Source organism: Alnus glutinosa, chromosome 2 (genome assembly GCF_958979055.1).
Source record: "Alnus glutinosa chromosome 2, dhAlnGlut1.1, whole genome shotgun sequence".
NCBI classification, from domain to species: Eukaryota; Viridiplantae; Streptophyta; class Magnoliopsida; order Fagales; family Betulaceae; genus Alnus; species Alnus glutinosa.
Window position 1 is genome coordinate 30,655,086 of NC_084887.1, and position 13,163 is coordinate 30,668,248.

The window sequence follows — 13,163 nt, forward strand, 5'->3', positions numbered from 1 at the left end:
TCTCAGTCTTAGGACTGTAGAGTTTTGTTCCCCCCGGTTGTATCGGTGGTGGTTGTTTTGCCCCTAGCTCTTTTGGCTATGGTGGCTTTGTTTGTTCTTGTTTTTTCTTGTTTTCTTTCTGTTTCTGGGCAGGATGACCTTTATTGAGCAGTCGACGGTGGAGTGAGGCCGGTTTTGGTGTCGTCAACGGCGTGTTTTCTGGCCAGACTTTCCTGGTTTTTCTCTAATTTTCGAAGCCAGATCTACGCATGCTCGTTGACTCCTGGTGGACACGCGCTACCCAGCCGAGGTCCCTGCCGTGTTCCGCCCTGGGTGCTGGAAGATACGGTCGTGCAGGTCCTCGAAGCTCGGCGCGTGGCCCTCACGCGCCAGGACGTCTCTGCTTATTATCCGCGCGTGCAGGTCACACTCCGCACTTTCTGGCCGTGCTTGGCGGCGTCTGGGGTCTCCGGTGTCGGATCTTCGGCCGGGTGCGTCCGGATGTGACGCGTGTCCCACACGCGCCGTCACTCCGGCGAATCAGCCCCCTTTTCCACTGCCGGCGACTTATTTAGGGTTTTTTGCCTTTGTATTGTATTTTCCATTGTTTCTATGTACAGTTTGCCTTTGTGTGGCTCAAGTTTTATTAGAATTTTTTTAGTTAGGGGATTTATTGTAATTCTAGTGAAATTTGTGATTCTGCTAGGCAGCTGTTTTTAAGCCAGATCCTTTTGGCTTAAAGTGTGAGGGGTCTGTCCCTCATTTCTCACCATGTATGCCCTTTGGGCTTTGATCTATGAGTAGCACATACTATTCCGTTAAAAAAAAAAAAGAAAAAAAAAAGAAGTTGCCATCGGGGCAATATCATTCAACAATAGTCTTCGATGGCCGCCACAAGCCTACAATGCATACGGCCATTATCCATCATTATCACTGTGATATTAATATCAATATATCATTGTCCTTCGTACAGATATTTAAATACCTATTAGTCCAGGGACAGAGCCAGTCAGGGTCATGGGGAGGGGCCAATTTTTTTTTTTTTTTTAATTTTTTTTTTCCTTATATTAAAATAGAGAGATCAAAATATAAATGAAAAATATGTTATATTTAAATATTAAATTAATATATAAGACGTTAAATTTTATATATATTTGTTCTCATAGGTTGAGGCTTTAGGTTTCTACTCACTTAACTTACAATGAAGAATAAATCAAAACTCAAATACTTTTTAAGTAGATAAAAACCACTTAATTGTGTTGTTTTTGTTAAATCACACATTTATTTAATATTTTAACACTCACTTTATACTTTATGTAAAATATTTAATCAAAATGAAAATTTTAGAGCCAAGGTTTGAACTTATGACATATGCTCTGATTTCATATTAAATCACTAATTATTCAAAAAGCTTAAACTAAAAATAAAATAAAATTATTTAATCAATGTTTGATCTGTTTTAAAAAATGACAGAATATACATACCCAAATACTTGTTTGGCAAATGAAAGTCAAAATACTAAAATCATTTCTCACATGCCTACATCCTACTTGATTAGAAAATAAAGACACATGAAGATGTATATATATAGTTCACTCTGATAGTCTGATGCAAACTTCTCTCTATTTCCGGGAGATTTTGTCATACTGCGTAAATTTATTCTTAATTCAGCAAAATAATGATGAAATGGAAAGAAAGAGCAAAGCAGGAAACGACAATAGTAATTGAGAGAGAGAGAAGACGGAGAGGCCCACAAGGATTTGTTGGTGTTGTTGTTTTATTTTTTATTTTTTATTTTAAGCCCTTTCAGTAGGGCAACTGGGCTTAAAATAATATTTATTCTTTTTTTTTTAAATAAAAAATAAAAAAAAATTCAGAGGAGTTGGGGGGTGGCCCCCTACTGGCTACTGGCCACCCCCCAACTCCATCACTACCTATTACGACATACATATCAAAGCCTCTCCAGCATCGTTGTAGCATTTTAGCTAATCAAAAAGTATAATTTTCTACTTTACTTACTAGTTTTTCAATGAAAATATTAAATTGAAATTTTCACTACTACGTCAGGGAGTACTGTAGATTTACAAGTGCACGTTGCATTCTCTTTTTCAATATATACAAACTCTAACATGTTTTTTATTTTATTTAAATATTATTTTTCAATGATAGATTTGTCAATTTCTTATACGGAAATGAACAAGAAATGAACAAAAGATAAAAACTAAACATTTCTCTTTCCCGGGAAAGAAGAGAGAGAAACGATAAAAAAAGAAAAAAGAAAAAAAAGAATACATAAGCTAGAGTACGTACTTGATTAAAAATAACTAAATATCAAGCAAAATGTGTGTTTTAGATAATAGGAAAACACTTTGTTGAACGTAATTTTTTACTCATATTAACTAAATATACACAATATAAAGGTTTTAGACAAGTTGCTAGAGATGCTCACAGTCATTTTCATTCTATTACAAGGATTCTCGCACACTGTACAAACTAAAATAACTTTTTTCTTTTTTTTTTTCTTTTTTTTTTTTTATCTATTTAAAAGGGTAACAAGAGACGACCAACTGTGACTACTCTACCAGAACGATACCATGAAAATACCTATTTGCTGAGAATTGCTCTAAAACAACATCTTAATAGAGAGCAGACGTGATCTACAAACCCCGGGAACCAGGAATGTCAATCCACTGCAACTGGAGTTCCACCTCACCACACTCCACGTTTCGCAGCCTAAGAACCATATTTTGAACTACTCCGCCGTCCGTCCAGATAATGCAACTCTCTTCAGCAAGACAGTTTTGCCGGTCCGGTTGTACTTTGGTGATTATGGTTCCATTTGGAAGGCCTTCCAAGCGGGCCCTTAAGGCTTCAAGAAATGGACCAATCTCAAACTCAGCATCCCCCATTTTATCATCGAGACTGAATGTATCTTTGTCGTACACAAACTGCAATCGATCATAACCAAAATCTCTTAATAAATGGCTTACTTTTCTGGTTGAATTGTTATATTTAAACTACCGGGTACAAGACTTTGATCCCTAATTTACAGTATTTGATGAAGTTCCAGTATAGAATATTCATTTAGAGTGCGTTTATTATTTAGGACAAAAACAAGTCTTTAAACATAATTGCAGAAAGTGGAATGTTTGGAATTACGATTTAAGAAAATCAAGGTTTGAAAATTGTGGTGGGATACAATCATAATACCGATAGCCCTTTTGTTCCACTCCATACCTAAAAAAGCAACACAATCAAGAACGAGGCTCAAGTTTGGTGCGCTCATGCGGTTGGAGTAAAACAAAACAATCAGAACGAAAGACATGAAGATTATGATAAATGTGAAAAGTGACAAACAACGTCTTATGGGGGGTGCAATTAGCAAGGATATGTGTAGGCAATCTGTTGATAGTGTAGTCAGCCGTGTGAGTAGCTTCACCCAAAATATTAGTAGAAACCAAAGAGGAAAAAAGGAGAGCACGAACAGTGTCTAGAATGTGCCTAAATTTATGTTCAGCTCTCATGTTTTGCTGTGAGGTGTCCAGACATGACAAATGAGGAACAATATCATAGTGTTTTAAGATATTCTGAAATGCATTTGGAGTATATTCTAAAGCATTCTCAGAACGAAACGCTTTGAAGTGTTTTGAAAACTGAGTTTCAACCATTTTCGCAAAATTGCGATAAATATCTAATATATAATTTATAAGGTGATTTTATTAAAAACATCCAGGTGTCGTGATTAATCGTCAACAAAAATTACAAAAATAATGTGGACCACTCATACTATGAACATGGGAAAGCCCCCAAACATTAGAATCTGGTTGTTTCCCATCTAGACAAGAAATACAATAAAAAGAACTAGTGGACATTGAACCTAATACAAGCGTGTATTAGGTTCAATGTCCACTAGTTCTTTTTATTGTATTTCTTGTCTAGTTGGGAAATAATCAGCTTTGCCCTTTAATAATAGTGAGTGTATTGCATATGCAACCCATGTGGAAATACAATGCTACACTACACATAATCTAAGATTCTAACGCACGTTTTTAAACATAATTGCAGAAAGTGGAACGTTTGGAAACACGTTTTAGAAAAATCACATTTTGAAAACGTTAGGAAAAAAAAAAAAAAAAAAAACATGTTGCTAAGCCCCCATTAATGTCACAAGAAATATAACACTTACCAGCTTGATAGGAACAATTGGATCTGCAATAGAAAGAGTCAGATCTTCATTCCACTCCGGATTGATGTTCTTCTTCACTACACGAGTCTTCAGCTTCTGCATCAGAAAACATTTTTCATGATTAAAGCATCAAAGATTCAAAATGTACGTTAGCTGCTATAAATAAATTGCTTCTCGAGGAAACATATACAGAGGATTCAACAGATATGATATATATATATATATATATATATATATGTTCTCGGTGTATTTTTTGGCTTAAGTACCGCTGTAAATTAACGGTTTATATTTAATTTCAAGTTTTTTACGAGAAAGAAAGAGAGTCAAATCAAATCTAAACCGTTGAAAAAACTATAGTAACAAAGCCAAATCAGTAATTATAAGTTTCTTTTCAGTATAAATTTGGTAAACGTGCCTTGGGGATTATTGTGGTCCAAATTTGAACATCTAAGCAAGCAGCCGTGTTCAATAACACTAAATATGAGGCAAGACACAACCATATATACAAAGCATAATTACAGATTTACAACAACCAAAAAAAAAATTGAAATCTTTTCTTAATCGAAATAGCAAAATTAGTACTTAAATATGAGAATTTTTTTTTTTTTTTTGATAAGTAGTATTTAAATATGAGAAAATTATGCTAGTCATAACTCATAAGAATCAGTTTGCTGATCATAGTAACCAAAGCCAGTGGCCAGTGGGTGAGGAGGTGAAAGACAAAATCCACCCTTTGCTAGTCTGCCAACGATGAATCAGATTAAATGGAAAAACAAAGAGAATGGAAATGTAAAAGATTGAGGACAAAATTAAGAATCTGAAAAACCCAAGAACAGAATGAACAAGAACTGCAAGGGGGTTTGCTTTTTACATTAAAAAAAGTGAAAAAAAAATGATCTAACTGTTGAAATGCTTTGAACTTGAACGCCAAATACCATACAAATTACGCACAAAATCAGATAAACCCTTTGTAATCGGGAAAGAGTGAGTCCTCTGTCCTCGGGACTGTAACACAAATTAAACAAGCATCTCCCAAAATGTCAACCACCCAACAAGCAACATATGGAAAATTCCAAGAAAAGAGCATGAAAACCCAGAAACCAGAACCAAGAAATGCTCAGAGAGAAGCAAAAACAGCTTAAACATGTTTACCTGCCTGCCCATTTTGACAATAACATAAGGGTCACTGCTTCTGACATCCCTGACTGCAAGGTTCACCCCTTTCTGGATATGAATTCTAAGCAAACCGATCAGGTTCTCCATCTCAGACAAATGAATGCCGAGATTCACACAACGTACGTAGTAAGGAATGCTAACGACTTGTTCGGCTGAGGGCTGAGGGCTAATAAGGGCTATGGGACCTTTTTCTTGATCAGACTAGTAAAGTAGTCGATAAAGTCCGGTGCCATCAAAGCTTAACCCACTTGAGCATATTTATTGGATAGTAACGAGTCAACGACGCAGGTGGATGGCCTTTAGAAATCGGATTGAAACAAAATTTTGGTCAAATACCTTACGCGCACACATTTGGTTTAAACGTTTTTTTTTTTTTTTGCCTTTCATTATTAAAAGTACATGTGTTATGAGAAAATACGTAAATAATATCTCTGTTCATTTTTTCGTCCAAAACTAATATTTTACCATATTATTCTACATATGTCAACTTACCTATGCGACACCTGTTTTCAGAGTCATGTCAGCATTGACATGACTAATGGTACATCTTTTCATTTTTTCGTCTAAAAAAACTAACATTCCGTCATGCCATGCTACATGTGTCAGCTTACCTATGTGACACCTGTCCCCATAACTATGTTATTTTGTCCAAAACTAACATTTCTCCATGTCATCCTACATGTGTCAGCTTACCTATGCGACACATGTTCTCATAGCTATGTCAGCTTTGACGTGACTACTATATATATATATTATTTTAAGGACTAAAAAAAAAATTCTATGTGTGGGTTAAGGCCAGTTTTGAGGGTGGCCGAACCACCCCCATGGCCCTTGGGAGTGGTCGAGCCACATCATTTGGCCTGGGGTGGCTCGGCTACCCTTAGACCGGCCAATATGAGGGTGGTCAAACTACCCCCGTGGCCCTAGGGACAAAAGTGAAAAAGAAAAAAGAAAATAGGTTTTAGCTCTTGGGATGGCCGAACTACCACCAAACCAAATGAGCCACCCCAAGCCAAATGGGGATGGTTTCGGCCACCCCCATGGGCCAAAATGGGGGTGGCCGAACCACCTCCAAGGGTCATGGGAGTGGTTCGGCCACCTCCAAAACTAGCATTGGGGGTGGCTCCTGGATTATTATTTTATCATTATTTTTTTTTAAGTCCTTAAAATAAATATATATATATATATATATAATTTAAAGATAATTATTATAATTTGAAAAAAAAAAAAAAAAAAAAAACTTTACATAAATTCTTTAAAAATTCTAAAAAAGTATTAATGCATCCCCAACCTTTAAAACATCAATTGTCTTTGAAAGAAGGGGAATTTGGGCATTAGGTATATCTGGGGCTCCGCTAGAATTGACTGGCAAGTCCAATGGTCGGAGAGACGTGTCTACTTTCCCTCTCACGGCGGGATTTCTTTGACTTTGCCTTTCTAGATTGAAGCTAGGAGGCTTCTCTCTCTCTCTCTCTCTCTCTCCTGACTAAGTTTCTTCTTGTCGAAGTTATTCTCATTCAATCTATAGAAATATAATATTGTAACACCTAAGTTTCATATTGAAAAATATGATATTTTTATAGACAATGTTGAAAGAGCTTTTTCAGCAAAGTAAAATGTAGAGTTAGTTTGTAAAATATCTGTCCCCAAACTAGAAAGTCTGATGTAAAGCTAAAAGGACTGATTTTAGCATTTTGGCTCCAAAAAAATAACCTTTTCAGCAAAGTTGAGAGCCGAATGTAAGTGCTCCCACGTGTTAACAACCTCAACAAACACTTATAAGAAGCACATATTTTTTAATAGCTAGCATATACTTTTTACATACTTTTTAAATAGTTTTAAGGACACTTATTGCTTTTAGATATCAATTTCTATGAAATTTTTGCCCATATTTGTAAAGCGCATGGATAAAAAATCTACCGAATTGAACTAGTCAGTTGCTTGAAGGTGAGAGCATTAGGGCGAGTGAATTTGGATCTTGAGAGTATTCCGTTAGTGTAATGTGAATTACAAAATTATTCCTAAAAATATAAAAAAATAATTTTACTCTTCACATTGCATTAATTAAATACCCTGCCGTTGAAATGAACGGGAGAGGATCCTTGCCTAGGGTAAGTACTATTGGGTCACGGGTCATTAATGCCATCTAGATTCATAATCGAGCTTCCAAAGTCTAAAGACTCAAGAGTCAATGGAGGAAGCCTTCATAATGATGTTCGTAGTGTTGACTTTAGCACGGTTGTTCAAACGAGGTGTGTAACCAATTAGGTTAAGCAAAGTTTGTCCCTAAGAGAGAAAAAAATATGCTGCTGGTGAATTAATATAAAGACTGAGTCACCTACTTATTATTTAAGGATCTATATGGATCTGATCTAATTTTTAAATAAAATCCACTCGTATGAATGGTCATGATTTGTCTTAAATATAATGAAATAACAAAAATGCAATATAGTCCAAATTGATCCCAATCTTCACGTTCCAACATGACATTTCTAATCTATTATTAGATTTTTCTTTTTCTTTATTTTAATAAGAATTGATCTAAGCTTTGGATAAATTGACAATGTCATATTAACATAATGAGTAATGGTGTGGTATACAGCATTACTCTTTTATATATTAGTTATTTTGATTTTAATTGGCCCATTTATTCTAAAAACAAGAAGAATTATTTTTAAACAAAAACTTTCAATTTTTTTTTATATTTACTATAGAAATTTATTATGTTATTATATTAAAGTTTAAAATATTTTATTTAGGCTTTTTCGCTTATTGTCCAATTTATACTAGAATAATGTTACTCTTCACATTTATTTTACAATCGTTGGCATGATGTGTTTTAAATGACTTCTTATGTCAATCATTTAATTATTATTATTTTTTTAAATTGGCTTTTTATCCACTCAATTACAACTATCACTCCAACATCAATTCTTAATTTTATCCATTTTATTTTGCACTCCCGAGCATCTTTTCCAAATTTTGTTTTATATTTTCTAAAACATCCGAACATATTTTTTTTTTCCTCAATATTTGTAATTTTGAATTCATGAGTTAAAAATAATATTAAAAATTGTACACCCAAACATGTTCCGGATATAACCTTCTATAATTAAAGAAAAAAGTGGAGAACATATAACAAACCAAGTTGATCAGGCCAACAATTTTAGGGATAATTGCACGATTAGTCTCTGGAGTATGCCATAATTATGAATCACTCCATATGGTTTAAAAAGTTTATGGAAGGTCATTATGGTAAACTATAATTACAAATCGATCATTGAAGTCAAATTATGTTAAAAAATTTGACAGATTCTGTTAAATGCTACGTCAACGCCACATTAAACTAATAAGATGACGACACATGTCCATTTGAATAAAAAAATATAAATTTATTAATAAATAAATAAATAAACTTCTTTTTTTAAAAAATAAAAAATAAAAAGAAAGAAAAAAAATTCAAAAAAAGAAAGGAAAGGAGTGGCTTAGAAGGTCCAGGGGTGGCCCGAAGGCCACCCCTTTTTTTTTTTTTTTTAAAAAAAAAAAAATTAAGTTTATTTATTTATTTTTTTTTTAATAAATTTATTTTTTTTATTAAGATGGACACGTGTCGCCATCTCATTGGTTTGATGTGGCGCTGACGCAGCATTTAACAGAATCTGTAAAAAAATTTAACGGAATTTGACTTCAGGGATCGATTTGTAATTATAATTTACCACAATTACCTTTCATGAACTTTTTAAACCAAATAGAGTGATTGATAATTATGACATACCTTAGGGACCATTGGTGTAATTATCCATCAATTTTATATGAGTTAAAATTAAATTGCAAGATAATACCTCTATATGTATGATATCAGGCATACGGGTTTGATAAAAATTGTTAAAATGAATTTTGTTTGAGTAATAGTAAAAACTGATGGATATGATATCAAATATAAATAATTTGTAAGAAAAAAAAAAAAAAAATTGTAGTATTTTTTTTTAAAATAATAATAATAAAAATTATCAACATCATAAAAAAATTGAAAGTAGTCAAGTTGTTGCAATCAAAACCACGTCATTGACGTCAATCTTTGTATGAATGGAATTTTTCATTTGGGATCTCGATCCATGTAGACCTTCCCTAGGTACTACTCCTGACGTTTTAATTTATGTGGGAGATTAATTTAATTTAATGACTAATTGCGTCACTTATCCCTAAAACACTCTCACATGCAAGTCAATCAATTAATATATAAAATTAGACCACGTCATTGACGTCAATCTTCTATGAATGACATTTTCATTTGGGAACTCGATCCATGTGGACCTTCCCTAGGTACCACTCCTGACGTTTAATTTATGTGGGAGATTAATTTAATTTAATGACTAATTGCGTCACTTATCCCTAAAACATTCTCACATGCAAGTCAATCAATTAATATATACTGTTTGTGTTTGTGTTTTTTTTTTTTTTTTTTGGCTGCCTTTTTCGATGCGGTTCGGTTGAATTGTACTTTGCTCCCTTCCCCTTTCTCATGTTTGGATAGAAAAAATAAAATAAAAAAATTAATATATAAATTTAGAAGAAGAAAAAATCAATTAATATATGTAATATTAGATAGACAGAGAAGATTTCACCCTTAGGGATGTAATAGAGCCGAACCGAGTCGAGTTTAAAGATTTTAAGACTTGCTCATTTATGAGTCGAACTCAAATTTGAGACGAGCTATAAATTGCATGTTCAAGCTCGGCTCCTCTAAAACTCGAACGAGCTCGAGATTGAGCTCAAGCTCGAGTTCGTTGAAAATGACATTAGAGCCGAGCCAGGTTACTCGATAAACTTGGCTCAAATAGAGCTCGAGGTATACTATTAAATTTTTTAATAAGTGATCAAAGCAGAATTCAAGCTCAAGTTTATGAACAACCTCTATGCAATTATTAATAACATAAATATATAATATGTAACTATATAAAGTATATTATAAAATATAATACATAATTATAGTTTATAAGTACGTAACAAATTAATAATATGTTATTATATATAACTAGAGAGTATAAGTTATGGTATATATATAATGTGAACAAATAGTAAGTCTAATATATTCTATATAACTAAGTAAGTATAATATATAACTATTGTTATCCATGTGTGATGTGATATATGTGTTTATATATATATATATTTATATACACTTATATGCTAACTATTTAATATTGTTATATACTAACTATTAATAACGCAATATATTAATTTAACATACTAAATATTTGTTATCAATCTATTATAATTAATATGTAATATATATGTAAGATATGAACGAGCTAACGAGTCGGACTAACGAGCCGGGCAAGCGATCCGGTCGAGCTTTAAACGAGCTGAGATCGCGATCCCCTATTGAATTTTGTCGAGCGAGTCAAGTATGTATCACTTACTAATCGAGCGAGTTTCTACAGTAACGGTCGAGTTTATACAGTATAGAGTTCGAGTTTGAATCGGGCTAAACCGAGCGGGTTGTCGAACGGACTGATTTATTTACGTCTCTATTCACCCTTATTGAAGTTGAAGAGTTTATAAAAACTTGCAAGATTACTTTATTTATAATATTGTCCGATTTTAGACATGTAAATAAAATGGCATAATTTGCGTAGATACGATTTAATTATTTATAATTTCCTGAAACTGTCCACAATTAAGGATTTGACTTTCTATTCCATATTTTTAATCAAGCTTCCCTCCCTCGTTCTCTTTCCCTTATCACTGAGCTCACCGGTTAGCCCCTTTTTCATCGTGTTTTGCGTGATTTTTGGAAGGATTGTTTGGCTCGAAATCTTTGGATATAGATCTACGCTTCTCTCTCCATTATTGCACAACACGGGCCTCACAATTGGGTTTGCCGGCGTTCTCCGAGTCCCCCGACGTTCGGCGTGGCCTCCATCGCCCCTTACACATCGACGCGTGGCATACACGCGCCAGGGACCTCCCTGCCTCTTGATGGCCACACGCCACTCTCCCGCCTTCCCTTACCATGGCTGACGGCGATTTTTGGAGGATCTGGTGCTTTCTTGCTGGTGGCTCCGCCCCCTCCCCTCACTGGGCCTCTGTTGGTGGTTTTTATTATTGTCTTGTTTTTTGTTTTTTTAGGTCAGTTCTTACAGTTTGCCTGATGGATGTTCTTGGATTGCTGGTTGTTTTTTTTTTTTTTTTTTTTTTTTTTTTTTTTTTTTATGGCTTTTTAACTTAGATCACCCTTCTCTTAGTTTTTTAGTGAGCTTTATTGTAAAGATAGGTTCTTTATTGTTGTCCCGTAATCCTTTGTATTTGTTTGGTAGCTGTTTTCAAGTCAGTTTCTGACTTAGTGTTTTAGGGAGTCTTTTTATAAAATCTTTCTATTCATTGTAATTTGGCCATTTGGGATTTTTTAATGAAGGTTAACTCTATTCGAAAAAAAGAAAAAAAAAAAGAAAAAAGATAGATGTCAAAAGGGTTCATAGTCTCAACTTCATGTTTAAGGTTTGTCAAAAAATAAAAATAAAAAATTAATTATTTGATTTTATTTTTATTTTTTGTTTTTGTTATTGTTATGATTTCAATTTAGTCGTCAATTGGGTTCATAGTCTCAATATTTATGATTTCAATTCCAAGGAAATCATTTTTAAGAAAACAACGTTTGGTACGTACGAAAAATCACAAATAAATAAATAAATAAATAAATATATATATATATATATATATATATATATATTTAATCATATTAACCTATAAAAATTATTTTTTATTCACAACATAAAATATATATATATATAATTTTTTTTTTTAAAAAAAAAATTAACTTAAAAATTTGAGTTCCGGCGGTGGTCTGGCGATTTGAGAAGTAGATGCTCAAACTTAAAAAATATTTTACAGTTTTAATAAAGAAAAAGCATTTTACGTTAATTAAAGAAAATTTTGTGGTCAATCGACAAATGTTTTTTGTGTGATTACGATTTTTAGTCATACTATTATGCTCTGTTTGTTTCGACGTAAAATGGTTTCCGTCGTAAAATATTTTCAACGAAATCATTTTTCAGAAAATATGATTTTTTCGAAAAAATTTGTTGGTGTTTAGCTTGTACGAAAAAATACCAACAACGAAAAATAAACGATGACGAGATTCCATCATTAACAGGCAGGATTCCGATGATGAAGTCCAAAATCTGGCCGGAATTTGGCATAGCACCTTGTTCGTCGGAATACGGCGACGGTGTACGAACGTCGCCGGATTTTGGCAAAATTTTTTAGATTTCAGCACCGACTGGTGCTTGAATTTGGCTTATTGGAATTCGGTGATGGTCGACTGCTTGAACGTAAATGTCGACTGCGTCGTTTAGAAGGTCGACTGCGTCTGCCTTCTGGAAAAAATGATTTACGCTTTTAATAAAAAGTGTAAATCATTTTTCGAAATTTACTAAGCATTTTTGGTCAAACAAAAATAATTTTTAGGTTGACTATTATTTTTACTCTCACCAAATACCAGAAAATGTTAAAAAAAACATTTTCTAAAAGTCATTTTACACATAAACAAACAAAACATTCAAATAATAAGAAAAATAATTTTCAAAAAAACATTTTATATCAAAACAATCGTAGCATACATAATTATTCCAAAGTCTCGACTTTCACAGTATTGATGCTTCCGTGAATTTAGGGTGTAATAGATTTGAAGGATTTATCATGTCACTTTTTTTTATTTTTACAACATGTCTTCAGTCGCATTAATTTTTTTTTATTGGATGTAATTAATGAATTTATAAGGTACGATTAAAAGAAAATATTACAATATAAACTGAGATGA

General features: G+C 33.2%; 1 protein-coding gene across 1 annotated transcript; it reads right to left on the reverse strand.

The window, feature by feature from the left end:
• Positions 1-2,326: 2,326 nt before the first annotated feature.
• Positions 2,327-5,588, reverse strand: LOC133859378 (protein C2-DOMAIN ABA-RELATED 4-like). Its single transcript, XM_062294770.1, has 3 exons — positions 5,318-5,588; positions 4,166-4,261; positions 2,327-2,927 (listed from the first exon to the last, which is right to left on the reverse strand). Exons 1-3 carry the CDS (start codon positions 5,426-5,428, stop codon positions 2,637-2,639), a joined length of 498 nt encoding a protein of 165 aa, XP_062150754.1. The 5' UTR covers positions 5,429-5,588; the 3' UTR covers positions 2,327-2,636.
• Between the last annotated feature and the right edge of the window lie 7,575 nt (positions 5,589-13,163).

What these genes read in the sequence shown, in the direction of transcription:
- LOC133859378 (XM_062294770.1), bottom strand. Translation starts at nt 5,428, where the DNA reads ATGGAGAACCTGATCGGTTTGCTTAGAATTCATATCCAGAAAGGGGTG. An exon ending in TTGTCAAAATGGGCAGGCAG is followed by an intron (nt 4,262 to 5,317) that starts GTAAACATGTTT and finishes TTTCTGATGCAG; the next exon opens with AAGCTGAAGACTCGTGTAGT. An exon ending in CAATTGTTCCTATCAAGCTG is followed by an intron (nt 2,928 to 4,165) that starts GTAAGTGTTATA and finishes GATCGATTGCAG; the next exon opens with TTTGTGTACGACAAAGATAC.